Source organism: Papio anubis, chromosome 10 (genome assembly GCF_008728515.1).
Source record: "Papio anubis isolate 15944 chromosome 10, Panubis1.0, whole genome shotgun sequence".
Classification (NCBI taxonomy): Eukaryota; Metazoa; Chordata; class Mammalia; order Primates; family Cercopithecidae; genus Papio; species Papio anubis.
This window is the reverse complement of record NC_044985.1, coordinates 70,228,163-70,255,808: the sequence shown is the minus strand read 5'-3', so window position 1 is coordinate 70,255,808 and position 27,646 is coordinate 70,228,163. Positions and strand designations below refer to the sequence as shown.

The 27,646-nt window shown below is 37.3% G+C and overlaps 1 protein-coding gene and 2 long non-coding RNA genes across 6 annotated transcripts in view; 1 reads left to right on the top strand and 2 right to left on the bottom strand.

Annotated features, from left to right (window-relative positions):
- Window positions 1-423: 423 nt before the first annotated feature.
- Window positions 424-24,070, bottom strand: ZC3H15 (zinc finger CCCH-type containing 15). Of its 2 annotated transcripts, none has more exons than XM_017946702.3 (10): window positions 24,052-24,070; window positions 15,064-15,165; window positions 9,772-9,883; window positions 8,657-8,809; window positions 7,489-7,580; window positions 5,537-5,719; window positions 4,170-4,316; window positions 3,925-4,026; window positions 2,932-3,055; window positions 424-1,243 (listed from the first exon to the last, which is right to left on the bottom strand). In XM_017946702.3, exons 5-10 carry the CDS (start codon window positions 7,573-7,575, stop codon window positions 1,053-1,055), a joined length of 834 nt encoding a protein of 277 aa, XP_017802191.1. In that variant the 5' UTR covers window positions 7,576-7,580; window positions 8,657-8,809; window positions 9,772-9,883; window positions 15,064-15,165; window positions 24,052-24,070; the 3' UTR covers window positions 424-1,052. The 2 variants fall into 2 exon arrangements, with proteins under 2 accessions (XP_017802191.1, XP_003907753.1); XM_003907704.4 differs by lacking the exon at window positions 24,052-24,070 and adding an exon at window positions 23,549-23,854.
- LOC110740913 overlaps window positions 23,975-27,646 on the top strand; it is a 65,112-nt gene continuing 61,440 nt past the window's right edge. For both annotated transcript variants that reach the window (XR_002516191.2, XR_002516190.2), the window contains exon 1: window positions 23,975-24,202. This is a non-coding gene — a long non-coding RNA (uncharacterized LOC110740913). The remainder of the gene's footprint in view (window positions 24,203-27,646) is intronic.
- Window positions 24,159-27,646, bottom strand: part of LOC108581359 — a 38,531-nt gene continuing 35,043 nt past the window's right edge. For both annotated transcript variants that reach the window (XR_004176593.1, XR_004176594.1), the window contains one exon: window positions 24,159-24,226. This is a non-coding gene — a long non-coding RNA (uncharacterized LOC108581359). The remainder of the gene's footprint in view (window positions 24,227-27,646) is intronic.

Here is a 27,646-nt window from a genome sequence, read left to right as displayed (position 1 = left end):
GAGCAAATTGTGTCTATTTTAAATGTATTATCACCCTAATTTTTCAGGGGATCTTAGTGCCAAAGACCCTCAGCCCAAAGTTTTCTGGTGAATTTGTTTATACTTACATTAGTATGTACTATTTTAACACCATGGATCTCAACAACGATTCTAAAGCAGTACTTGATTCAACTGCAGGTGATATTTAATTAGGTTGATGTTGTATCAATTCCGAAGTTACTCTTTCATATAACATCACCTATAGTCTTTTTGGAAGCTTAGTATTTGTGTTATTAAACTCATTGTAGTACTGTCAAGTACTCTAGATGCTTCTGTAGTAAATATTAAGAAACAATGCCTTATGTGATACTATTAACAGGTATTTTAAATCCTCAAGCTAGAAATGTTAAATTTTTCATAGAAAAACTTAAAAAAAGGCCCATATTTGGATTTTAATGTATGATGGTCTTTATTTACAACTTTATTGGCAAAAAAGAAAAGGGAAAACTTTTAAACAATTTAACACAGGGCATTGTAGCTGATCCTGTCAGATATAAGAAGTTCCATTTTAAATGTCCATCTAATTGTCCAAAGATATACAATACTGAATCTGCATATGCAGTTTCCTTTATGAAGTACAGTGTTGATGTTTTAGGCAGTCTTCTAAACATACAAATACAAAGGAAATGAAATCACTCATTAAAAACTGTGTCAAATGAAGGGTATTTTAAATGTAAGTTTGTTGTTTCTGGTAATAGCACATGCCCAAATGAAAACCAAAGATGGAAAAGCAGATACACTTCTTACTTGGGTGGACAGTTACAACAATCAATCATTTTCTGCAATGACCATTATATTTTCAATTTATCATGAACTACTCTGAACTTACTATGAGATGTAGCCAAAGTCAGAAGAGAAGACGTAAGGACAATATTCCTTTTTCGCAGGAGGTTAACTCCTCCAGAATCAGCATAGGAAATAAACATCCTGTTGATTCTAGGTGGAAAGAAATTAATGTAGTCAATTTCAACTCATGCTGAGCTGACTTAATTTTTTCAGCGACGTGTTTGATGTCATTCTTCTAAATCAAGTGTATTTAATTCTTCTTCTAGTTCATCCAAATCCTCTCCAGTGAAAAGATTTTCATCAACAGGAACAGCATCAATGGCTCCATTTTCCGGTCCCTCCCTTTCGTTGTCCTCTTCCAAGTCACTTCTTTCACCATTTTCAGCCCTACCTCCAGAAGCTTCACTTAATTTGTTTTCTAAAAATAAAAACTGGAATCAGTAAGGCATAGAAGCAGAAAACAACATTCTACATTAGCAATAGACAACACAGACTCATACTACACTTCCTCTTTTCCTTTTCTCCATGAAAGCCATTTCCCTAGAATTACTCCAGCAAGAACTGATCATTCTTTTCTGAGCTTATTTGTGCCAATTATCTATACCTAGTATAAAATACTGTTTTTCACTGTAGACATTTGATTACTTAATGGTTTATACATTTAAGGACAGGATCAATCTTCTACACCTCTGTGTTCCCGACATAACCTAGCAATTAGATTTTAAATAGTCAATTTCCATATAATATTTTATTTGAATAAATGGTTATGGAAACAAAAAGTGTTTGTAATATAAGCAGTTACTTGGTTTTTGGTTTTGCAAATAGTATTTAAATCACGCTGTTGTAATGCTGTGATTTTGACAGCAGAAAATCTTCATCATGTAATCAAATTGTTAAGAAAAAACATAGTGCTATACACAGCTACTTTTCCTTATAGATTATAAATAACTGAGAGGAAAAAAATGCTGCCTTTTCTTATTCAATGCCATCAACATTTACACAGACATTTTTTAACAGCCTAATTTAGATTTTAGCTATTTCAAACATCTCTGAAGACAAAGTCTTGGGAATTTTATAATCTCTGAATTATTTGCAGTTGTGCCTACTGTCACCAAAGCCCCTACTTCTACAAAGAGCAAGTCAATCTGAATACAGGCAAGACAGTGGTTTGCTAACACTCTCAGATCTTGGGAGGGGAAGCTGGTTTTTCAAGTTATAGTTTGTGTGCTTTTATTGTAAAAATAAGGTTCAGACTTTTCTGTCTCAGCTTTTGCCTTAATGGGCATTTCTTCTGCCGTTTTCTCCCAAACTTTTACCCCTTTCTTTAAGTACCTAACTCAAGGCACAATTAGACATAAATTATACCAACAATCCTAGATAGCCTTCCCTCCATTCTCATACCTAACTCATTATTTATACTTTCATGTCTTGCTTCTATAACTGATCTTTTATTAGCAACTTTTCCTCCTTACCAGATCCTCTCCCTCTGACCTACAGATACATTTAGGTTTTCCATATCCTAAAAAGCCCTTCCATGACCATGTCTTCCCTCTAAACATTAAGACAGAGAGGACTGCATTCATTTTTCTTCTCACTGTTATCACTGCAGTCTCAATGAAACTGGCACCTTATTCCTATAACCAATTACAACTATAACTTATTTATATTCTTTTTCATCCTACTTGCTTCTTTGGAAACTTGTTTCTTAATTTTTCTCTGACCTTCTCAATGTCTTTCCTTAGCATTTCTTCTTTTACCTACCCCAAAACACTGATGTTTTGCAGGGTGTTCATGTCTATACAATATCCCAGACAGTACACTTTTGATAATCAAAAAATCTCAAACTCATGAGGTCTCAAAGTGAACTCATTGACTTTAACTCCAAGCTCATTTATGTCTCCTTCTAGTTTCCATTAATGATTTTAATATATACCCAGCTGCTCATGTCTGGCCTTTTACTATTTATTACTCTTTTTAAATATGATCAAACCACACATTTATGTTACCAGTCTGGTACCTGCACACATCTAAGTTTGCCAAGTCTGGTATAACCCCCTATAGATAATTTCCTAGTTCTTAAAATTAGGCAAAAGTTAGCATACTTACCATCTTTATCTGAAGTATATGTGCTGAATCTTTCAAGACTGGCTACAGTAATACCTGTTTCATCTACATCTCTTGGGATGTACAGGCTTAAATCTATGTCATTTACACTCACTGAATCATCAACCTTTAACAACATATAGAAAAGAAAGTTGTTACAAATAAGAACAGTTTTCTTTTACTCCTGACATTTATCTTAATTAGCCAAAATTATCACTGATCCAAGTGAAAAAAAAAAGACCAATTACTGGCCAGGTGTGGACGCTCACAACTGTAATCCCAACACTTTGGGAGGTCGAGCTGGAGGATCACCTGGGCTTAGGAGTTTGAGACCAGCCTGGGCAACAAAGCCAGACCTCGTCTCTATAAAAAACAAAAACAAAAGATCTATTGTCAAAATTATTTTTCCTAAGTTTCTTTTAAAAAGAATAGCAAGGTGGTATATGAAACTTCTTCCTCTGCCATCACATTTTTATATATAGAGTACGATTTTTTTCTTTCAACCCAGAGGCCAGAATTTTGTAAGTACACAAAAAATGAATAGTAACTTATCTGTTATTACTAAATCTGTCAACAACCAAATGACTGTGCTATTGTCTCATGCTCCCTACACTGTAGTTTTAAATTAGTGCACTTGTCCCATAACTTTAAACATAAAATATTAAACAAAAATTACTTTTTCTTTTAGAGAGAGGACAAAACATACTTTTTACAGGTAATACATATAGCACTCAACCACCTACTAGGCACTATTCTAAGCTGTATAAAGAACTACTAATTTATGAACTCATTTAATTCTCACAAACTCCCTATGATGTAGAGATAATCATTATGTCCGTATTACAGATGAGGGTGGAGGCCTAGAGTATTAATTTCCCATGGTTGGAGTAAGGATTTGAACCCAGGCACCGTGGCTCTGATGTTGGTGGCTCTTAACCATGTTGTGGTAATATTTATTGTTTCTATAAGGAGATTAGGCACAAAGCTTCCTCTTACCTCATCACCACCTGTTCCCTGGGTGTAGCGGGTATCATCTGCTTCCTCATCATCATCATTGACCAGTTCAGGACGAAACTCAAACACTTCACGACCACTGATCTATTCAGACACACAAATATATCAACTCAGGTCAAAAATCTAAACATTCGTTGTCATTGATGAAATAGGGACAAAATATTGCATGACACAGAAAATTAAAAATGGAAGAATAAAGAATCAGTTTGGGTGAGTCTGAGACATACCACTAGTGCTTTCCCTGCTTTGAAGTCAGCTTTCCTTCTTTCCATATCTTGTTCAAGTTTATCAATCTTTTCTTGTCTTTTCCTTTTCTTCCAGGCAAGAAAAGATTCTAGAGTGATTTTGGTAACATTTGGACCTAGGGCAGAACGCTGCAACAATAAAGAGTTAATTTTTTTTTTCCACAGAATTCACCTCAAATAGTGTTTAGTAGCAGTTTCTCTTAATGTGATTAATTCCTTGCCCATGACTATCCTGAATATATTACATTTGAATAAGCTGATATATGTATATTTTTACTTTACATGGCAATGAGCAAAATGAGTATCCAGAGATACAAACACTAAAAATATACTATTCTGAGCTAGATTTCTTCTCAACATTGAAGATGAGTAAAACTTACTCGTCATAAGAAATTGTTTTAACATGAATCAATTGCTGAAAATAATATAAAAAGCACTATAACAATATCCAAGTTTCACTTGTGTTTCTGAGGAGATGAGAAATAAAACTAAACAAACAAAAAAACACCTGCTTCTCAGGGCCAATAATCAAATAATAAATATATAGAACAAATAATTTGCTGAACACCTGCCAGGTATTAAATGCTTTATACATGCTAATGCACGGATCCCCACAAATAAGTGAACAAAGGGTAATGGGGAATTTACCAAGGATGAATAGCTAACAAGTGTGAGAACCAGTACACAAACGATCTCAAATATACCTGACTCTGAAGTCTATTTTTCTATTATAGTACGTTATATCCTGACTGAGACACTAAATAAGGCAAAATGGATAGTTTTTAATATGCAACCCTAAATCTAATGTTTCTAATAATCTCAAAATTTTCATAGAATAAAAACTGTGTTTTGTACTAAGCCAAAGACAAGTGCTGAATATCCTCTTCAGACTTATTCCCTTCTATAAGCAGAGTGTTTTGAGTCCAGAGCTGATAAAACATGTAATTTAAAAACTAGAATGTTGTCTTCTTCCATACATATGCTAATAACTAAAATACTAGTGAAAAAAGACAACAGGGCAAAAAATCTAAAACTACAAAAATTCAATCAATCTGAGAACTAAGCATTTTTAGTAACTCAATCTCACAGAAACAATTTGATAAGCCAGTAGCTAGTACTTAAAAAATTGTTTCACAATCCTAAAATTAATGTCATGATTGGCTCATGTTTATGGCTAGGTTAACACTTTACATATACAAGAATAATTAAAGTAGGGCAATTTTGGAAATAGATCACAATATATATATTTTTTCCTTTCATAAAAGGCTATTGCCCCCAAGTGGTAAGTATTAGAATTTCACAATACATACTGCTTTCAGTTTTTATGGTAGGAAAAGGATACTAGTTACCTCTCTCTCAATTAGATCTTCTAATGAAATTTCATCTTCTTTCTCTTCTTTCTTTTTATCTTTTTTCAACACAAATCCAGGAGGAAGTGCATGACGATACATGCAAATATCACCCCCTCCAGGGCATACCCAAAACCAGCCATACTTGTTGTTTTCAATAGCTTCAAGGAAATGCTTGCACACCTATAGAGACAATATTATTCACAAGCGGTGGCTCAGTGTAAGCCATTTCCAAGGTAAATGCCTAAGTATATGGAACAAGTATAGACACAAGTATGTTCTATTACACAAGTACATTCTATTCATTTCTGTACATAAGGGTGCTCTGTCTAGCTTCTATTCTCTACAGAAATGCAACATATGTTTATCTTAAAATACCTAAAACAATGACAAATTCCCTTAAAGGGGAATCTATACAAAATTTTCATTTGTTCTAAACTCTAAATCATACAAAAATGACTTGTTTCAGTTACCCTTTGTAAATATACACCCCCAAATCAGAATATACAATTGGCTATAAAAAAATAAAATCAGGCTGGGCATAGCGGCTCACACCTATAATCCCAGCACTTTGGCAGGCTGAGGCAGGTGGATCACCTACTGAGGTCAGGAGTTCAAGACCAGCCTGGCTAACATGGTGAAACTCCTACTAAAAATACAAAAAATTAGCTGGGCATAGTGGCACACGCCTGTAATCCCAGCTACTTGGGAGGCTGACGCAGGAGAATCTCTTGAACTCAGGAAGTAGAGGTTGCAGTGAGCTAAGATCGTGCCATTGCACTCCAGCTTGGGCAACAAGAGCCAAACTCTGTCTCAAAAATAAAATAAAAAATAAATAAATCGAATAAATAATTTTCTTTGGTTTGATCTTTCCTAAATAAAAACGAATCACAAGCAGTATACAGGAGCAAGGTACGAAAGGAACACAAAAGAGAGTCATCCTTCACAACATGGATGGAAGATACAATTGTATTTAAGCCTCAAGTAATAAGCTTTGCAAGTAAGAGAAAATTAACAAACAGTATCCGCCCCCTACAACAAACATAACAGATGTGTATTAACGTAGTATTTAGAATTTTTCTAGCACAGCAAGACTTTTCACTGTAACTACACTATAAATATAGACATAAATGCAAAGTTTGAGATATAAAGAACCAATTTTTAATGGTACATTTCCTGGAATTAGAGCCACTACCTACCAAAAATTCATTCTGGAATTCATATATAGTAATATTTTAAAACTTAACATTTAAAAATTTATCCCTATTGAAACTAAATAAATTATTAAGTGGGTTAGCTTAACAGGCCTCCTTCCACTCTATGCAAAAAAAATAGGGATTTTTGTCTGGGTATGTAATTTTGTTTATCCATATTTGAGAAAGTTCACCTCAGAAAATGGCATTTAAGGTCAGGCGCATTTAAGGCCTGTAATCCCAGCACTCTGGGAGGCCGAGGTGGGTGGATCACGAGGTCAGGAGATCGAGACCATCCTGGCTAACACTGTGAAACCCCGTCTCTACTAAAAAATAGAAAAAATTAGCCAGGCGTGGTGGCAGGTGCCTGCAGTCCCAGCTACTTGGAAGGCAAAGGCAGGAGAATGGCGTGAACCTGGGAGGCGGAGCTTGCAGTGAGCTGAGATAGCACCACTGCACTCCAGCCTGGGCGACAAAGTGAGACTCTTGTCTCAAAAAAAAAAAAATAATAAAAATAAAAAAGGCATTTAAAGGACTTCAGTAACATAGTTTTATTCTTGTTCAGCTATTTCTGAACAAGAATGTACAAAATCTAACTTGTAAACTCCAAAAATAAAGCTTCATGTACCTTATCTTGATGAAATCAAAATTTCCAGTAACTTACAGAATAATCTAATAGAAAATAGCAGCAAATACCTTGCCACATAATTCTCCCTAATGATAAATATCACAGCAACTCAATTCAAGAAAAGGACATACTATTTGAGTTTTTGGTTTTTTCTTTTCCGCCTCACCGTGCTTCTTGTTCACTACTTCTTCCAGCTTTTTCTCATCCCAATTATCCATAGTATCTAAATAAAGAAATGAAGATTAAATACTGTTATTTAATCTACTACTCTCACAACACGTATCTCCTTAGACATGAATGATGTGTTATAAGACTCATGGCTTAATATTTTTCTTTTTCTTTTCTTTTTGTTGAGACAGGTTCTCACTGTTCCTCAGGAAGGAGTGTGATGGCATGATGACAGTCTACTGAAGCCTTGACCTCCCTCAATCAGCCTCGATTGATTGAGCTCGATCAAGTCCTCCTGCCTCAGCCTTCCAAGTAGCTGGGACTAGAGGTATGCACCACAATGCCTGGCTAATTTTTCTATTTTTTTGTAGAGATGGGGTCTCATTATGTTGCCTATGCTGGTCTTCAACACTTGGGCTCAAGTGATTCTTGCTGCCTTGGCCTCCCAAAGTGCAGGGACTATAGGTATGAGCTGCTGCTCCTGGCCTCATGGTTTTCTTAAAACACCAAAGGCAGAAATGAATAGTTTAAGATTATTCACCAAGGCCAGAACAGTGGCTCACACCTATAATCCCAGCACTTTGAGAGACCAGGGTGGGTGGATCATGAGGTTAGGAGATCAAGACCATCCTGGCCAACATGATGAAACCCCATCTCTACTAGAAATATAAAAATTAGTTGGGTGTGGAGGCGTGGACCTGTAGACCCAGCTACTCGGGAGGCTGAGGCAGAAGAATTGCTTGAACCTGGGAGATGGAGGCTGCAGTGAGCTGAGATCATGCCACTGCACTCCAGTTTGGGTGACAGAGCCAAGACTCCATCTCAGAAAAAAAAAAAAAAAAATTATTCACCAAAGCTTCCTAAGTACTTTGGACAAATTGAGAAGGTAGTACTGAAGGAAACAGTGACAGACAAATCCAAAATAAATCACTGTTTTTTAAAGTATCTTCATTTACTTAAAGGGTATATTATGGTAATTTTCAGATTTTATAAAACATAATAAACCCAATTAATTATTCTTTATAAACACAGTCTATTAAGATTGAAATGTTCTTCATTTAATAAATATCTTAGTAACAAACCAAAAGTATTAAACATTTATTTTTAAGATAATGTTTTTTAAAAAATTACCTTTTTCAAGTTCTTCATCTCTTGCATCAATGTAAACACTTCGCTTTTCACATTTTCTCTCCAGAGTCAAGTCATGAGAGAACTTACACTTATCTCCTTTAGTACACTGTCCTTGCTTGAAGAATGCACATACCACAGACTTGGGATCGGCACCTATGTCAAATGGTATATGGTATTTGTATTATAACCTGCCAGACTGTAAAATATGGATTCTACCTGAAATATGATTAATTTTGGTTAACTTATTTTCCATTCACTGATGTGAAAGGAAAATGGCACTTACGGGTGATTAGCAAGACATTTCTTTAAAGTTCTTTTTGTAGCATTTTATGTCTACTTTTGTTTCTTTTATTCTGACTATAAAAGGTGACAGAGAGTGGGAAACCAAACAAGAACATAGGATATTCCACAGGCTTTGTCTAATTGATGTCAATAGGGCAAGAGGCAAAACAGGAGGCCAGGCATGGTGGCTCACGCCTGTAATTCCAGCACTTTGGGAGGCCGAGGCAGATAGATCATGAGGTCAGGAAATCGAGACCATCCTGGCCAACATGATGAAACCCCCGCTCTACTAAAAATACAAAAACTAGCTGGGCATGTTAGTGTGTGCCTGTAATCCCAGCTACTTGGGAGGCTGAGGCAGGAGAATAGCTTGAACCAGACAGTCGGAGGTTGCAGTGAACCGAGATGGTGCCACTGCACTCCAGCCTGATGACAGAGCAAGACTCCATTTCAAAAAAAAGAGGCAAAAAAGGAATGAACATACATGGCAGAACAGTGCCAAAAACTTGAGACATACAGTTTATTCAACTACGGCTTTGCCTTGGCTACTACCAAAGACTGAATGTTATAAATCAATTAGCAGTCTGTTAAATTACTAATTTTGCCTTAAGTGTGGGGCGCATGGCTGCAGTTCAGCTGTACAATGACACTGATGTGAACATATACAGAGGAACCATAAGCAACCCACTGACATAGGTAATTTTGATGAAGGGACTAACATTTTCATTGCAGACACAACTGTCTTACTATCTAAAGAAAATAACATCAAAATAAACAGTTTTTAGCATAAACCACATTTGATAAAAAACACACTTCTGAAATTTAAAGTTTACCTTTACTTATTTTTTGAGCAGCAACTACAGGTTTGAACAGCTCATTTAGCTCCTGCAATTCTTTCTTCTTGTCATCCTTCTTCAATTTCTTTTCAGCTTCACTCTGTGCTACCTATAATATTCCCAGGTTTAAAATGTAAATTTGATTGTTTACAAAATTGTTTTTACTGCACAGTTAGCATTAATATAACAAGACACTTGCATATTTATAGTCCTTACCTTTTAATAACAGTGTTATAATGGCCTTACAGTGTCTATTCAATGTTGTGGTTAAACTATTAAACAAAATTGTAATGATGGTACCATGCCTAGTTAAAAGCAAAAGCTTACAGCAACAAGCATTTATTAAGCATTTACTACATGCCCAGCATTTTTAGCAAATACTTTTCACCTGCAATATTCTTCTGTGAAAACAGCCCACTACCCAGAAATGTACAGGTTCATTTTGAAGATCAGAGAAACAAACATCCTGAAATGTACAGTCCCACATGATAATGAATTATACCACCCCAAAACCTATATAGTGCCCTCATGGAAAAACCCTGGGTTAGGTCAATGTAGGATATTAAACAAAACAACTCAAAACAAAACATGACATATAATATAGTTCCAGGCACACGATTTACATACCTAATATGATTAGAGGATTCATCCAAACATTTATATGTCAGGTCCTATGTTAGATGACAGAGAATACAATGAAAAGACAAAGATGCTTATTTAAAGAAGCTCAGAAACTAGCAGGATGACAGACATGTCAACAACTGTAACATAATATATAGTGCTCTGGGAACAAAGAATGCCCATATACCTGAGAAAATAAAATTGAGCCAATAACCTTATAAATGAATTCTTCTTGATGGGCAAGGAAAGAAATACAGAAAGGGCCAGCCAATGCAAAGTTACAGGGACTAGAGGGGCAAAGTATGAAAAACATCAATGAGATGCTTAGATTGTATCAGTAGATTGAACAGAGTTCCACTCAACTGTTTAAAGTAAGCCAGTAACAAGATCAGGTCACATTTTATAAAATATCAAGAGAGCAAGTTTTGTGGAGGATAGACTGGGAATCCAAGAATAAAGGCAAGAGCCTGTTGCAACTGCTGCACACAAGAAAACACAAGAGCTTAAAATGAGCATTACTGGTGAGGATGGAGAAAAGGAGACAGAGCTGATAGGACTGTGACTGAACATGAAGTATAAAGGGGGAGGAATCTAGGATTATCATGTATATGGTTAGTGCTGTTAAACAAGACAGGGAATACAGGAGGAACAGGTTTCAGGGTAAGAGGTGAAGATGAGCTTAGTTTTAGACATACAGAATGCAAGATGCTTACAGAGCATCTGGGCGGAGATCTTTTGAAGGCAGATGGACATGCATATTGATTCCACTGAAATCAGAGGGTCTGCTTTGAGATAAAGACTTTAGAAATAGCAGCTTACAGATAACAATTAAAACTTTGGGTATATTACTCAAGGACAGCATAAAAATGTGGCAAGAGCAAAGGACACTTCCTTGAAGAAAATCAACATGAAATGGGACAAAAGAACCTAAAAAGCCCAATAAAAGCACCTAGAAACATCAAAGAAGCAGAGAGAAAACCAGGACAAAATATGTTCAAGAAAGAGGAAATTTAAGGAAAGGAATGGCCAAATGCTATAATTAGGTCAAAGGCATCCCAAATGCTGAATGTGACCCTATATGGTGGATGTGTTTAAACAGAAAAAATGTTTTGAAAGAAAAAATTTAAGTTGCTTTATTTTTAATAGAAGTATCCTTTGCTCATCAGGCCCATCTCAAACATTTGTGGGGCCCAGAGCAAGAATACAATGGAGGTCTACAAGCCATTTATCTAAATATTTAAAATTAGAAATCACGTTCATGATGAGTAAAATGTGGTCTGTAATCCTACTTCACAAATATACCTTATGACCTGGAAGGACAGGTTCAAATTTAAAATGCTCAGACTCCATGGAGTTCCACACTGAAGCACGGCAGTAACACAAGAGTCAGCCTGGGGCTCTTTTTTCTCCTCTTCCTACCCCATTTCATTCCACTTTGGGTGTAGGGAGAGGTAAAGGTGCAGGAAGGAAGGAAAGGGTATGGATGCAGGCTCTGTTCAAACCCTTAGCATATGCTGTTGTTTTGGCTACCTCAGACATATTGGTAGCACAATGTACCTAGACAGAGATGGGCATGGTGGAGAGGCCTTTGTAGGCAGATAAACCAGGGTCAGACTGTTGTAGGAAGAGGTGTTGCAAAATCTGGGTAGGTACATCCCCTTGGCTTCAGTGACTCCTTACCTGAGGGGAGACAGCGGTCTGGAGAAGACACATATATCACAGGGCCTAGACCAGGATACCTCCTGTCCAGCTTTAAGAGCAGCACTACTGCTCATTTCCGATGTTATATATGATGGGTAGGTATCCCGCGTTCACAGATAAAAGTCCAGTTATCCACGCAAGTATCAAAACTATAATATTAAATATACTATCAAAGCTAACTACCAGCACACAAATTTAATAACTTTCCCAGGTTTATGAATTCTAATATTACCACTCAAAACACTTCCCACTAGAAGAAAAAGTTGGGGAAGAGGAAACAGGATTGAAAAAGGGGCTAAGTGAAGAAAGTGAGTTCTTCTTACATATTGATATCTATATTCACCAGAAAATTTACATTATTTTCTTATTTAACCACCAGAAGAATCCAACAAGGAATAACTGCACTTCCACAATGTATATAAAGACCAGGGTTGCTATTTAAGGATCATGTAACAAAAAAGATAGGAAGATTCACACCCAAGTCTATCTGACTGCAAATTCTCAGCTGATCTGCCCGCCGCGGTCTCCCAAAGTGCTGGGATTACAGGCGGGGGCCACTGCATCCAGCCACGGTCTAAACATTAATTTTTATTAAACCAGGCTATTAAGTTAGCAGTTTGGAAGAACAATAGTTTTAGATTCTAGAATCAAGCTGGGAAAATGGATGTGAAAGGAAAGTGTTGGGTCACTGATTTGTAGACAGCATGAGCAAGAGAAATTTATTTATCTCACAAATACATATTAGCAGATTTTTAAAAAATCTGTAAACACATGAGAAATTCTTTATTCTCTCCTACATTACAAAAATGTGTTTCCAGAAGTTAATGAAAAGGATATAGAAATGGTGGAAAAAATGTACTTTAAAAAATACAGATCCATGTCTATGAAATCTTTAGAAGTGAGAGGTCTAAAGAACCTGAAGAAAAAGGGGCTACATTTTTTTCAAACGAGTTGCCAATGGATAAACTCATTTTAAAATTCATATGAAAGAACAAATGCCTAAGAACAACCAGGAAAAATAGAAAAGGTATACCACTTTGGGGAAAAGACTTGCCTTGAGACTTTAATGTACAGTCAAGTACAGCATTATGACGTTTAGGTCAATGATGGACCACATATGACAGTAATCCTATAAGGTTATAATACCATATTTTTACTCTATCTTTCTAGGTTCAGATATACGAATCATTACTAATGTGTTACAACTGCCTACAGTATTCAGTACGGTAACATGTTTTATAAGTTAAAAGCCTTGGAGCAACAGGCTATATCATATAGCCTAGGTGTGTAGTAGGCTGTAATATCTAGGTTTGTGTAAGTACACTCTATATTATTTGCACAATGACTAAATCACCTAACGACACATTTCTCAGACTGTATTCACATCACTAAACAACGTATGACTATGACTGTACGTCAATAGTGGTATTTCAGTGGGATAAATAATGCTGGTGTAAGCAGCTATTCATTTAAAAGAAAACAAACTTAGTCTGAGCATGGTGGTTCACATCTGTAATCCCAGCACTTTGGGAGGCCAAGGCAGGCAGTTTGCGAGGCCAGCCTGGGTGACACGGCGAAATCCCGTCTCTACAGAAAACACAAAAATTAGCTAGGTGTGGTGTCATGCGCCTGTAGTTCCCAGCTACTTAGGAGGATGAGGTGGGCGGATGGCTTGAACCCAGGAGGCGGAGGCCACAGTGAGCCAAGATCACACCATTGTATTCCTGCCTGGACAACAGAGTGAGAACTTTAAGATATATAAAATAAATTTATATGATGAAATATAGACTATAAAAATAAAATAATTAGAAATGATCTAGGAAAAACACACAGAATCCAGTGGCAGGGGAGACCTTTTAACCATATTTTTAAAAAGGTAGCGATGTAACTGGCAATATTAAACTCTATATATACATATAAGTTAAAAATTGGTGCATGGCAAAACATAACTGAAATATCACCAAATATCTGCAACGCAGACAAAAGGTATCTCATAAATTGACAAGAAAAAGACAACCAATAAAGCAAATAATTTCAATAGGCAAGTCACAGAAGTGCAAACTCAAACAGCTAACATGTATACAAAAGACACTCTCTAGTAGTGAGAGAAACAATGTAACACTAAGATATCACTTTATACTTATCAGATTGGAACACATTAAAAAGAACGTTAGTATCTATTGCTCATGTACTACAAATGAAAATGTGAAGTACTACAGCCTCTACGGAAAGTGATCTGGCAAATTTATAATATTAAAAATAGAAATCCATTTCCCTTGATCTGGAGTCTGTTACCAGACAATTTATGCCACAGAAATAAAAGCACAAACACATGTAAGAACTCCTGTATTTCTTCTAGAGGTGGTCTTAGCGTCAGAAAGCTGGAAACGCCGGGCGTGGTGGCTCACGCCTGTAATCTCAGCACTTTGGGAGGCCGAGGCGGGTGGATCACAAGGTCAGGAGATCGAGACCACGGTGAAACCCCGTCTCTACTAAAAATACAAAAAATTAGCCGGGCGCGGTGGCGGGCACCTGTAGTCCCAGCTACTCAGGAGGCTGAGGCAGGAGAATTGCGTGAACCCGGGAGGTGGAGCTTGCAGTGAGCTGAGATCGCGCCACTGCACTCCAGCCTGGGCGACAGAGCGAGACTCCGTCTCAAAAAAAAAAAAAAGAAAAAAAGAAAGCTGGAAACAAAGTGATCACTTATGAATAGTGAAATGGATGAATATAACACACCTGTACTGTAGAATGGCATGCAGTCATTATTAGAATAAATGAGAGCTATATCACAATGGCTTGGACAACATCCAAGAGGTACTGCAGGTAAGGAAGGCCAAGATGCAAAAACGTTTCGAGTAGGATTCTGTTTTGAAATACAATTATATAATAATACCAGACATTTTATCTGAAACAGAGGCTGTATTAATATTACATTCACAAAAAGATATGGAAATTTAAATTACTTACCTGACGTGGATTTTGTTGACCAAATTTAACTTGATGTGTGACAGCCTTAATAAACTTCTGTTGCTTTGCTCCTTTCTTATTCTTCAAACCAAAAGTTTTGTCCTACATGAGAAAGAGCACAGAAATATCTTAGCAATTTATGTTACCATATATTTCCTCCAATGATACCTAAAAATTATTCTTTTATTTATTGATAATTATTCTTTACTAATATAAAAACATGCAAAACACTGAACATCAAGTCAAGGCAATATATGACCTTTAATCATCACCCAGATTCTTTACAATTCAATACGTACTCACCATTATCATCAATAAACCTGTTATTCTATGAAGCTTTTTCTAAAGCCTGTTTTGGATTATCAGTTCTATGGGATGTGCAAAGTTCTTATACCGGGATAAGAAGTCCTACAGTTAAATACATTTAGGAAAATGCTTGATTAAAAGGATTCTTAATTCTTAAGCACAAGGTATCTTACAGCCCTTATCAGAGGGAATATAATATGCAGCACCTCCAAATCTTCCTTTGCAGCAGAATCCATTTTTACTCAGGGTATCTTGAGAGGCTATACAATACTGAACACATGTTTGGGACTACTACATAAGAAAAGGAAGATACACTCAGTTCTGGACTGGTTTTTTAGTTAATAAATGTTATCCTCTCAAAAATAAATTTAATAAATTGAATCAAACTACTGAAATGTATACATTTCTAGTTATTGCTAAGATGGAAATATTGAAAGTATGTAAACTAAAAGCAACATTTTCTTTAAATCTGGAATATTAATACAATAACCTGGTAATATTCAATATAACAGCAGCTATCACTTATGGAATGCTCATTATGTGCTAAGCACTAATGGTGATCCTTGGCTATCTACTCATATTTAGTTAGTATGCAGTATGGGGTTGGGGGGAGAAAAATATAAAAAAAAATAAGTATGCAGTACAAAAACATTTAGACGCCATTGCACAAGTATGAGTAAGTGTGTGTGTGGAAGGGGGCAGTGGTCTGTAGTGGGCTGAATTTTGGAATGCCCCCCAAAATTCAAGTCCACCTGACCTTAAATTTGACTTTATTTGGACGTAGGTCTTCACAGACGTGATGAGTTAAGATGACATCATACTAGATTAAGGTAGGACTTGGATCCAGTAACTGGTGCCTTAATAAGAACCACACAGACACAAAGAGAAGGAAATGTGAAGACAGAGGCAGACAGACTGGAGTGACACTGCTATATAACCCAAAGAAGGCCAAGGATTGCCAGATGCCACCAGAAACTAGGAAAAGGCAAGGAAGAATTATTCCCTAGAGTCTTCAGAGGGAGGGAGCATGGCCCTGCTGACACTAATTTCAGACTTTTAGCCTCCAGATCTCTGAGAGAATAAATTTCTGTTGTTTTAAGTGACCCAGTTTATAGTCATGTTACAGCAGCCCTAAGAAACCCATAAAGCAGGCTTGACTAGTGAGCTTCTCCCTAAGGTGAATGCGTGACAAGCCTGACAAGAAATAAACAAATGCTAATATCTGAAATATTTTTTTTCTGGGTCTTTTCTGATTCTCTGGAGAAAGATCCTCTAGCTGGGAGGGTAGTAAGTTAACTGTAAACAGGAGAAGAGAGTAGGTAGAAGGGGTCTCAGTTTACCATACAGATTTACTAGCTTCCATTTTCAGGCTCACATCCCACCTCCTCTGTGCTTAGTGTTTTGGAAGCAGAGAGGCCTGTTCCCCGCCACCCCCTACCTCCAAGGAGACACCTCCTGTTTCTTGCAGAGGTGGTCACCTGGCTGAGTTGTAGTAGGTAAGAATTATTAATTACTCCTAACACTTTTAACTTCTAGTTTTCAGCCTCTTGCCTTCTGTATTACCTAGTGCTTCCCATTGCTGAGGTTTTTTTCATAATTTTGTAGAGGAAATGCACTTGATTTTTACTGGCACACTCCTAGACAGGCACTCAGACATAACCGCTCTGCTCTAAGTCAGTTACCAACTGATCCATCCACTGCCAATCTTCATATGTTGAGGTTCAAGATTATAGATGTCTTCTAATTTCAAAATAGAATTTGTACTTCTTTCTCATTCTCTTGTTTATGGGTGGTTTTAGAGAGGAAGAAGAGGCAAAAAGGTCTTCTCAAAGTAATCTGAGACCTTTTAGTATGAAACAAATTAAGTGGCCATTTTACAGCCTTTATTTTGCTATTATTTCTAAGGGAAAGGAAAAAGTAATAATGAGTAGAAAGTATTATAGAAACAAAATACCACCACGTGGACAAGCTAGAAATAGAAAACAATAGTACTGAAACAATTAGTATTTAAAAACATCCAACATGACATAATGTTTATAGCAACCTCAAAATCAGTAAAAGACCTTTCAATAGTCTTAAAACAAAAAAGTACAGAGGGTTTTGCTTCTAAATGGTTATCTCTCATTGGGAAATATCTCTTTATTAATGACATCTATCTCCATATACCAAAACTTTGCTTTCCTCTACTTAAATGCTTGTTTCATGATTTAACATCCCAACATGGTATTATACAAAATTCTCCATGAATTTTCTGCAGCCTATGTGTATGAAAAAAGGTAGGATGCACACAAACAAGTTGGATGTCTCTGCACTGAGCCTTTTACGGATGGCTTCCCTTGTTTCTATAAAGTTTAACACTCAATTCAATTTGAAGAAAGATGGTCAAGATAATGTGATATATACAGATGAACACAGTGCAGCAACTAAGTATAAAATGCCATACTTTTCCTTTACAAAAAGTGAGCTCTCACGGGAGGCAGAGGAGGCTCTAGAAAAAAATATGATCAGGATTAAACAGCATCTACAGGTGCTCTGCCAGAGAAAATAAACGGGTTCAACCCATGCTCCACTTGTAATTACAGAGAAGAAACAATGAATAAATAAGGCCAAATAGCAAAGTAGATACTGCCAGATAGACTTAGGAAAGAAAAAAGTCCCCTAAGGGGACCTGGCCAGTAAGAAAAGAAAGTACTCACAATGGCAGTTACTGGTAAAGGTGTATAAACTCCAGATCCCAGAAGAAAAAAAAAATTCAGGTTTCATTACACTGCTCTGGCACATAAATGACCAGTTTAAAGAGATAATAAGTGAGTTGTGTTCACCTTTAAGTTAGAGCTCAGAAATTAACATTTTTCCACAGAGAAAGGGGACTACTTATTCATCTAGCATTCACTAAACATAACCCCTGAATATATACTTTATTGAATCCTCTCAACAATTCTATGATACACAGAAACTCAGAAATCATAAATTCATTTGAAGTTAAGTCATTAATAAGGGGCTGGCTGTATAGTGCAAAGATTTAGAAGTATAAACTCTGGAACCAGACTGCCCAAATTTTAATCCCAAACAGAGCTGGGTAAATTACCCTCTTTGCCACAGTTTCTTATTTGTAAAGTGAGTCTCACTTAGGGTTGTTGTGCAAGTTAAAAGATTTACCTCAGAGAGACAGTGGTGGACAGCAAGGACTCTAAAGGCAGACTTCCTGTGTTAGAATCCCTGGCATAGTTACTCACCAGGTTAGTAAACCTGAGCAAGTTATTTAATCTCTACGCATGTTTTTAAAACTGTAAAAAGGGTAATAATACGTATCCCACTGAGAGAATCAAAGGAGCTAGTATATTTATCACTTGTAGTTGGCTTGTTTTTCTTCTCTCCTTCTCCCCAAACACTGAGAACCTTGTCTGGCCCAGTAAATGTTAACTATTAAGTCACAGATGATATTTGAACCTAGGTATATTTCACTCCAAGCAAATTCCTTGTTCTTTCTACAGTTTTTAATAAACTACTTCCCAGAGACACCTTGTTAAGTTATTGAGCTGGCTGGTGCTCAATAAGCTTTCTAAATATCACACTGCAGATGTGAGATACCAATAGCACCTCTTGAAAACAGAATGATTTGCAATTTGGAGAAGTTCAAAGGCTTCTTCCTGAGTTTAGGACAGAGCCTTACCTAAAGATTAATCTGAACTATAAGGTAGAAAAAAAGAAGGTTACAGTCAACCCAAACCACAGTTAAAATAAAACTAGGGGAATAATGGTCCTCATTGGATTAATAAGGTCTCAAAAGTTAACGTGATAGTAAAGGAACTTTGTGTTTTATGTGTGTTTCAGAAGACAACTTGGGAAATGAATACAGGGGAGTCTAGAAAGTGGATAGTAAGAAAAGGACGACTTCCTGAGGCTCCAAGAGCCTTAACACTCAGTGAATTCCAGGCTTCTCTTAAAACTCCCCTCCCATCTCTAAGTAATCCCATTCCTTTTACAGGCCAGCGTCCACTCCCTAAATAAGATGTTTGGAAAAGGGAAGCAGCGGAAGGGCAGGTCCACACTGAATAGTGCTCCAAGATAATGGGAGTCCACCTCTTGGGACATTCGGGTAGGCAGAGGCTGTCACTGTTTTATCTCGTTAGTTTTCTCCCACATGCGCTAATGTATTTTTGTTGTCCATCCATGCAATACATATTACACAACTGGTTAATCCACCTTCAAGTAATCAACATTTGATTTTGGCTGTTGGCAGCTGTTCTACACTGGCAACCAATTTCTCTTGCTCCATCCTTCACAACACTTGGATCCTGTCTCTATAGGACCCTATTACTATTTCCTTGCTGATACAAGTTCTTAGCTGGGTATCATTTATTTGCTTGCCCTAAGCCCAAGATTATTTCCCTCTTTCCATATTCAAACTTTCTATTGCTCAATGCTGACTCCATTTGTCACTAAATTTTAGTTGTAAGAAAGAAAACGGCATATGCCATTTCGGACTAATGTGTTAATTTCTAACAGAACCATAATCTTGTTTGACATATTCATTTCGGAAAGCATTAATAATACAAATGAATTTATAAAGTTTTGGGGCATTTGAAGAGGCAAATAAAAAAATGGAGGCAGTATTTAAAAATGGGCAAGAACTAAACACTGTATAAACAGTGCAGATCGGTCTGATTATTTCCCCCAGTTTTTATTTAGAATACACTATCAAAATAGGCAATAAGAATAGCTGCCATTTACTGAATATACACACCATATGGCAGGCACTTTACATGTATTATCTCATTTAACTCACAGGAACTAGCTGCATTTTGCAGATGAGAATTGCAGTCCAGTTAGATTTTGTAACTTGTCTAAAAATATAGAGCTAGTAATTTGAAACATGGGACTCAACCCCAGGTCTCTGACTCCAAAGCTAGTGCTATCTGATGTCTTTTTTACTTCCTTAGTGTTCCCAAAACCTGCATGTTGATTTTTGCACAGTGAGGGTCCATAGAGGTGGCAGCAGAACAGGTACAGAAGAGGAAAGAGGTAGGTAGGGCAACCATTATTTTCAAGTCTATTGAAAAATGCTGTTTAAAAATACATGTTTTAGTTAACTATTAATTTTGAGCAATTTAGAATTTCAGGTCATACAGCTATAAAACCTCCTAAAGTTAACCAGATTCTGAAATAAGTATCAGTCTTTATATGTCAAAACAGACTATAAAAAAGTAGTATTTCCCCCTCCAAAATTATAACAGCCACAGAGATCAATTGTCTTCTTGGAATAGTCACTGAGACGTGCTAGGCTTTTAGGGAAGTTAAAAAAAAAAAAGTTGCCTGTCTAATGAAGCAGACTACAACATTTCCTAACCAGGCTGGATTAACAGAATAGTCTCTATAAATCTAATTTCACAAATGCTGTAACTTAACACTACAATTCAAAATATTGTTGTACCTCTCCAGTAGTAGCAAATATTAATGTTGCACATGAGTCTGAAAAACTTTATTGCAATATTTTTTGAAAAAGCCCATCAGGTCCCTGGACCGGAACATAAAAGAACATATAGATTACAAGATGTCAGGCTAGGAGGACCTTCTTAAAGGCAAGCAGACACATTTCAAAGGAAACAAACTATGATCACTGAGAAACAAACAGAAGATCTGAACATCTTGTTCACTAAGAACCCATACCCAAATCTCAGTCTTCAGAAAGAAATTGCCTCAAAGACATACGTCCAACGGTACTGCAGGTTAGGTTAAAGAATGATAGTACAAAACACAAGAAAGCAAAATGCAAGCATATTCAGCAAAAGCAAGAAGCTCAACAATTGCAATTACCTGAGGGTGTAGTCAAGACCAGTCCTTCCAAGAGAAATACAGGCACAGCACCCAGATCTCCTAATGATGCCTATCCTGTAGCTCTAATGTATACAGATGATTGGACACTCTCATGCCAACTCAGCGTATGCCCCAAGGTTGAGGTCCCTACAGATGACTCCATTAGCCACAAAATAATTCATTCTGGCTGCCAAGATTTTAACCAACACTGCCTCTAACCCAATTTGAAATCCTAAGTTTGTTCTTCAAGCGTCAATTATAGTATCTTTTGGCTCTTCCAAGTAGAGAGAGACACTAAACACAAAAGGTGACATATTGTAATGATTCTCATACAAGAGAATACTTTCCAGCAATAAGGAGCATACTAGAAGTATACACAACATGGATAGATCTCAGAAACGCTGCGTGGTGTGAAAGCAAAAAGAAGGACACAAAGGCTACCTACTGTGTAATTTATATGAATTCCTAGAGTGGTAAAAACTAATCTATCCTGTCAAAAAAATTAGTGGCTGCACGAGTGGAAAGAATTAAATAGAGGCACAAAACAAATTTAGTGGGGTGATGGAAATGTCTCAAGTCTTAATTAGGGTGGCAGTTACCTGGGTGAATAAATTCCTCAAACACATAGAACTATACATCTAGAACCTATACATTTTATTTTACATAAGTTATACCTCAACAAAAAATAAATTAAAAAACATTGTATTAAATGTGGAAAACACAGAATCAGGCTTATTTTCACCACTTTGTTAGGATATTTTTAGTTAAAAAGTGCAGTTGTCTTATTTTGCATTTCTCTTTGGCGATATCTTCATTATTGAAACTAAAATTGCTTTCTTTTTACCTAAAAAATAACTGTCACAAGATGACTAGAATCATAACAAAAGCATCATTTTAAAAGTTGATGGATACTATAAACAACTTTCACACGTAATTCCTTAAAATAAAAATACTAGTTCTACTAATTAAAAAATAAAACAATTAGATATAGAGAAAGCCCTACAATGCATAAAGTATAATTTAAATTGTCTAAATTGTTACATAACATTTAATTTCAATGGAAGTCTTACTTTGTACCATGGTCCAAACTCAAGGAAAACAACATCCCTAAAAGGTACTTGGTTTTCATAAAACTGAATGCCATCCGATCAGAAACCCCTGAAATTTACCTAAGTGCCACAAATCCAGGTTGTTCAAATAAGGTAATAGAAAACACAGATGTGAAGGTAATATTTTGTTTGTAAGGGTCTGGCTATAGTACTTCATGACAGTTTTAAACTGGACAAATTAGCAATAAGAATACCAGTTCTGCTTCAAAGTTGAACTTGACCAAAGAAATTCTTAAGCATTTTCTTAAATCCAATAAGCAGACTTTACACCTTATGCGGTGAAATGGTCATAGCTTTTTCTAATTATATTCAAAGTACAAGAGGTCCTATTTAATTATGAGGAGGCTTAATAGCAGAAATAGAGGGAAGAAATACCTCGTTGGGGTCTGTATGGTATGTTTATGTAATGTCAAATATGGTTCATCTTTTAAGGAAACTCACAATTCAGTTGTTGGAAAACAAGTGCAGAACATGTAAGAACGTCAATAGGGTTCCTTGGCCACTAAAGGGCTACAGGCTCAATATGTTAAACGAATATATATATACACACACACACACGTATACGTATATACGTATACACACACACACACACACATATCTCAAACAGTGTCACACAATTAGTGACACTGAAACCTAATCTCTTTTAAGGCGTTATTCTATTTAATCCACTTCAGAATACAAGTATCAAGCGCTGCGTTCAAGACCCTGGGTTGTGATGGAAAGTCCTTCCATTCTTTATGGGACTTCAAACAGTTCAGAGGTGGATCGAAAAAGCCACCAAGTAGTAATTTGTTGGTTCGAAAGCACAGTACCACCCCTGGGTGACGGGTAAAGAAATAAGGAACACAAAGACTCGTCATGAGTCGGTCTTCCAGAAAAACGCTGGCCCAAGACCGTTCAGCGAATTTCTTCACACACAACCCTGGAAAATCTCCTCAATTCTGAGAGGACTAGCGAAGGATAAAACCCTGTGGCAGTCCCGAGGGGTCATTTAGCACCCGGGTGCATGGGTGGGTGAACACGGGCGTGTGGGCGGAGAGGCAAAGCCCAGGTGCGGGGGCGCCAGCAGCGTCACTATAGTAATGAGAGACAGCTAGCGTCATCAGGGGCTGGAGAAGGGACAGTGGGCCACACAAACCTTAAGGGAGGAACACGTGGCCCGAGGAAGAGAGCCAGCTCCCAGGGAAGCCCGGAGCGGGGAAGTGGCTTTCCGGAGGGCTCGCGGCACGAGTGGGGGAGGGGTGGGTACTCACTTCGATAATCTTCTCCTTCTTTTTTTGCTCCGCCTTTTTGCTGCCCCCGGCCTGAGCCTGTTTCTTCGGGGGCATTGCGGAGACAGATGACACCGGCCAGACTTAAGCGCAGCTGAATACTGTCAGGGGTTCTGGCCCTGCGGCAGGAGGAGGAGGACCGGGGCCTCACTAGCCGCACCGCACGGAAAGCGAGTCGCTCATTCGCCCCGCAAACGCGGCCTTTGCGACAGGTCGATGTCGCAGAGCATAGTGGGTAGCGAGGAGCGGCTCCCGGAAGCGGAGCTGCGCGTGCGCATCCACTGAGTCCGACAAGGAGGGGGCAGGGACGGGACGTGGGAAAATGACTACGCGTCACACGTGAGGTCGCGCATCCGATAGGCCCTTTCCAGATGGCAACAGGCCTGAGGATGAATCTGGGCAAGCTGGTTGAGTCCATGCGTTTGTGCTTCCTCTCAGTCAACTTTCGCTTACCATGGGGCAACTCTTGTCTATCGTCGCCTCACCTGGAAACTTTTCCTGCCGGCTCAGTTAATGGTCCCCTGTACCATCCCCATCCTGAGTGACTACTGAGCAGCCGCAGGGACTCGGGGTTGCTCCGTGACCACGTGACTCAGTTACCTTCTTGTTCCTTGGAGAGGCGGAGCTGAATGGCCCGTGAGTGCAGTGTACTTCAGATTCCTGTGAAGGATTATGAAAAAAATGGAAAAAGTTAACTTTCATTTGAAGAGCATCTGAGATGGCGTCCCAGATAAGGAGGCACTTGAACTCCTTAGAAGTACTGTATTAAGTTATTTTGAGACTTTAGGAGAGTGCCTAGGTGATTCCTAAAAATTCCTTTATAATGTGAAAGTAACCAAACTTAGTTTGAACTTAAAGTACTTGGTAGCTCCAGAAATTGCTTGGCACATTACACACACTATTTCATTTAGTTATCACAACGACACTTAGGTGGGAATTGTTACTGTTTTCATTTTATAGATGAAGCAGAGAAAGGAAGAAAGATACCCAAAGTTATACTAAGGACAGAGCCAGAAATTGTAATCTTGGCAGTCTGGCTTCAGCCTATATGCCTATTACCTAACATTACAAACTTAGATCCTGTTTGAAAAGGTACTTAAATGATGAATGGGACCCATTGATACTTGTACAAACCAAAATACTGGTTTTTTTTAAATGTACAATGCTTAGCTGTTATTTTTAAAAATGATTATTTTTTATTTCTGTTAAGAAGCATTGTGGAACCAAGAATCATCTTTATAGATAAAAGTTTTTTATCTTTTTCATTAATTCGAATAGGGAGAAAACGATAAGCCCCCCTACTTAGTCAAATTGATTATTTGCTTAGTAATTTTCTACGTAAGATAATGTCAAGGAACCCCAAGTATGTTGTGTGTGCGTGTGTGTGTAGAAGAAATGTGATAGCTACTAAAAAGAATTGTGTCGAGAATGATAGGTGTGTGTAGACACAATGTTTTTCATTTGGGCTCCTATTGCAGGTTAATGGGTTCCCCCCTCTTTTACATATTTTCATCTTTATTTTTTGTTATTGTCATGGTTCTTGTCAGAGGATGAAGGGATGCAGCCAGCTCCCTCTTTACTTAGTATTATAATGCATTTGATTATTTGGAGATGGTCTCCTTTGAGACTTTGTTTGCATATGGAATGTAGTTGTCTTAACTTCCTACTTTTAGTGCCTCAAAGATACCCTTTGGGTCTTTGATTTTGAGTAATTGTACTGATTATTATGAGGCAAATGAATTATAAGTAACAAATACGGGGAAGTTACAAAAAATCTAGAATCTCATAATGTTATGATAATGGCTCCAGTTTTCATGATTCATAGCTTCCTCTGCCTCCTTGTGACCTTTGCTTTCGTTTTTTTCCTCTGAAGTGTGGCCCTGGTAGAGAACAAAGATCCTTTCTTGCCTCAAATGGAAAATACACATTTCTGAATATAGTACATGCTCTCATAGCACTCTCCCTCATACATTATTTCTTCATACATTTTAGAAATAACGAAGTCCAACTCATTGAGTTCACTAGTTTTTGAAATAAGGTAAATGGTTTTTCCTGATCTCAAATAGCAAATGGAAGCAGGGCTGGGAATTTTATGTTTTCTACTGATATTTTTATTGACCTTACAATTCAAACGAAACTTTCACAAAACAGTGCTTAGAAGGCATAGTCCAAGGGTTACAATTCAAATACCCAAGAAAGCAGGGCTATAAACTTGAGCGTCAGGATGAGTGAAATACATTAGGAAGTTGTGGGAACAGTGTTAAATCTGAGGTAAATACCCACCATAAAAGACCTAAAAGAAAAACTGCCAAACCTGACTGCTTTCATTTGGTGGACAGGCTGTGAATTTACTGCCTTGGATATAGCCATTTGGATATCTTTACATCTATTGGAATGTATCAGATGTAATAGATTAGGCAGTAGATTTTGTACTGAATAGAAATTATTGTTTGCTATCCAGCATTCTAATGTCCTTCTGTATAGGAAGGAAGCCCTTCTTACAGAAGGAAGCCCTATGCCTAGGGCTTTTAATCTCAAGAAAATGAGAAAGACTACCTTTCAAAGTGTAGGAATTTTTCAGGGCATTAGAATGCATGTATGGTATTACCAGTCCAGTGGTGGCAGGCCAGTGTGGCAAGATCCATATATGTCCTTACTTCATTCTTTGCTATTATTTCTTGCTTCTTTTGTTTTCCAAGCCTGATTTTCCAAGCTTCCTATAGATTCTGTGAGGAATATTTCCATAAACACATTTGAAGACATAGCTAGAAGGTATGTCTGCAAGCCAAGAGAGAAGCCTCAGAGGAAACCAAACCTGCTGACACCTTGATCTCACAGTACTAGCCCCCAAAACTATGAGAAAATAAATTTCTGTTTTTTAAGCCACCCAGTCTGTGGTACTTTGTTATTGCAGCCCCAGTAAACTAAGACAGACTCATTGATAACAGACCAAACTATGCTATGGGTGGTGGGCAGAGACAAGACTACTAGTTTATCTAAGTACATTTTTGTCATAAGGACAGGCCTAATTTTGCCATATAAATTGTTGATCTGTTTTATGGGTTGAGGCAGTACATGTTAGGAAGTATTTTGGTTTAAATAGTGAATGCTTCAAAATTCTGACAGGTAGTCAGTCTCCTTTAATACTTTTTTTCCCTCTGAATTAAGATATTACAAAAGATTTGCCAATGTTTCAGTAAAGCATATAAAATGTCTTTTACCTTGTCAGTTTGAATTTCAATACTGTAAACTTTCACTCCAGCCTACACTGACACAAAATTTTCTTAAGTGGGTGACTTAAGTGGGTGAATTCTCTGTTTCTATTTGAAATATTTCTTGGTGCCATTATGATAATAGTTATTATGGCATTTGTCAAGAAACCAAGATGTACGATTTCCAAATATTTTTTGCCTCATTGACACTGAAATTATTAACAATGATTTAAATCAACCATGTCATTTCCCTAGTAATAGTTTTCTAATGGCTTTTTATGTCTTTCTAAATGCAGTATAAGGGATTCCACATCTTCCTCAGCGTATAACATCTGCTTTTTATCTTCTGTTATTTCAGTTCTTACTCCTCATTTTAGGCCAGCTTTTCCTATTCCCCACCTTCATATTCCCTCGCTAATTTTATATGCCTTAGAACTTTTCATAGTCTTATGTATGAGACTATGAAAAGTATGAGTCTTATGTATGAGACAAGCACAAACACATGGACCCCCCCAAAAAGAAACCTATCTACCTTCCATCTAGGTATCATAACTAGAAACTTTGGTGAGTCATCTTTGATTCTTTTTTCAACCTCCAAATCCAGTCAAGTCAAGTCATAGTGATTCTACGTCTTAAGGATCCTCTTTCAAATTATTTCCTTCCTACTTCACTATCCTATTTCAGGGCCCCATTTTTACTTGGACTATTGCAAGTGCCTCTTGTTTCTCTTGATCTAATTTCTTCAATGTATGGTATTACCAGTATTACATACCAGTATGTGTGGTAATACATAGAAAATTCTGTGAGACAGGTCTTTCCAGCAACAGATTATTCTGGAAGTCCTGGAGGGGGCCAGCAGTTGTCACTA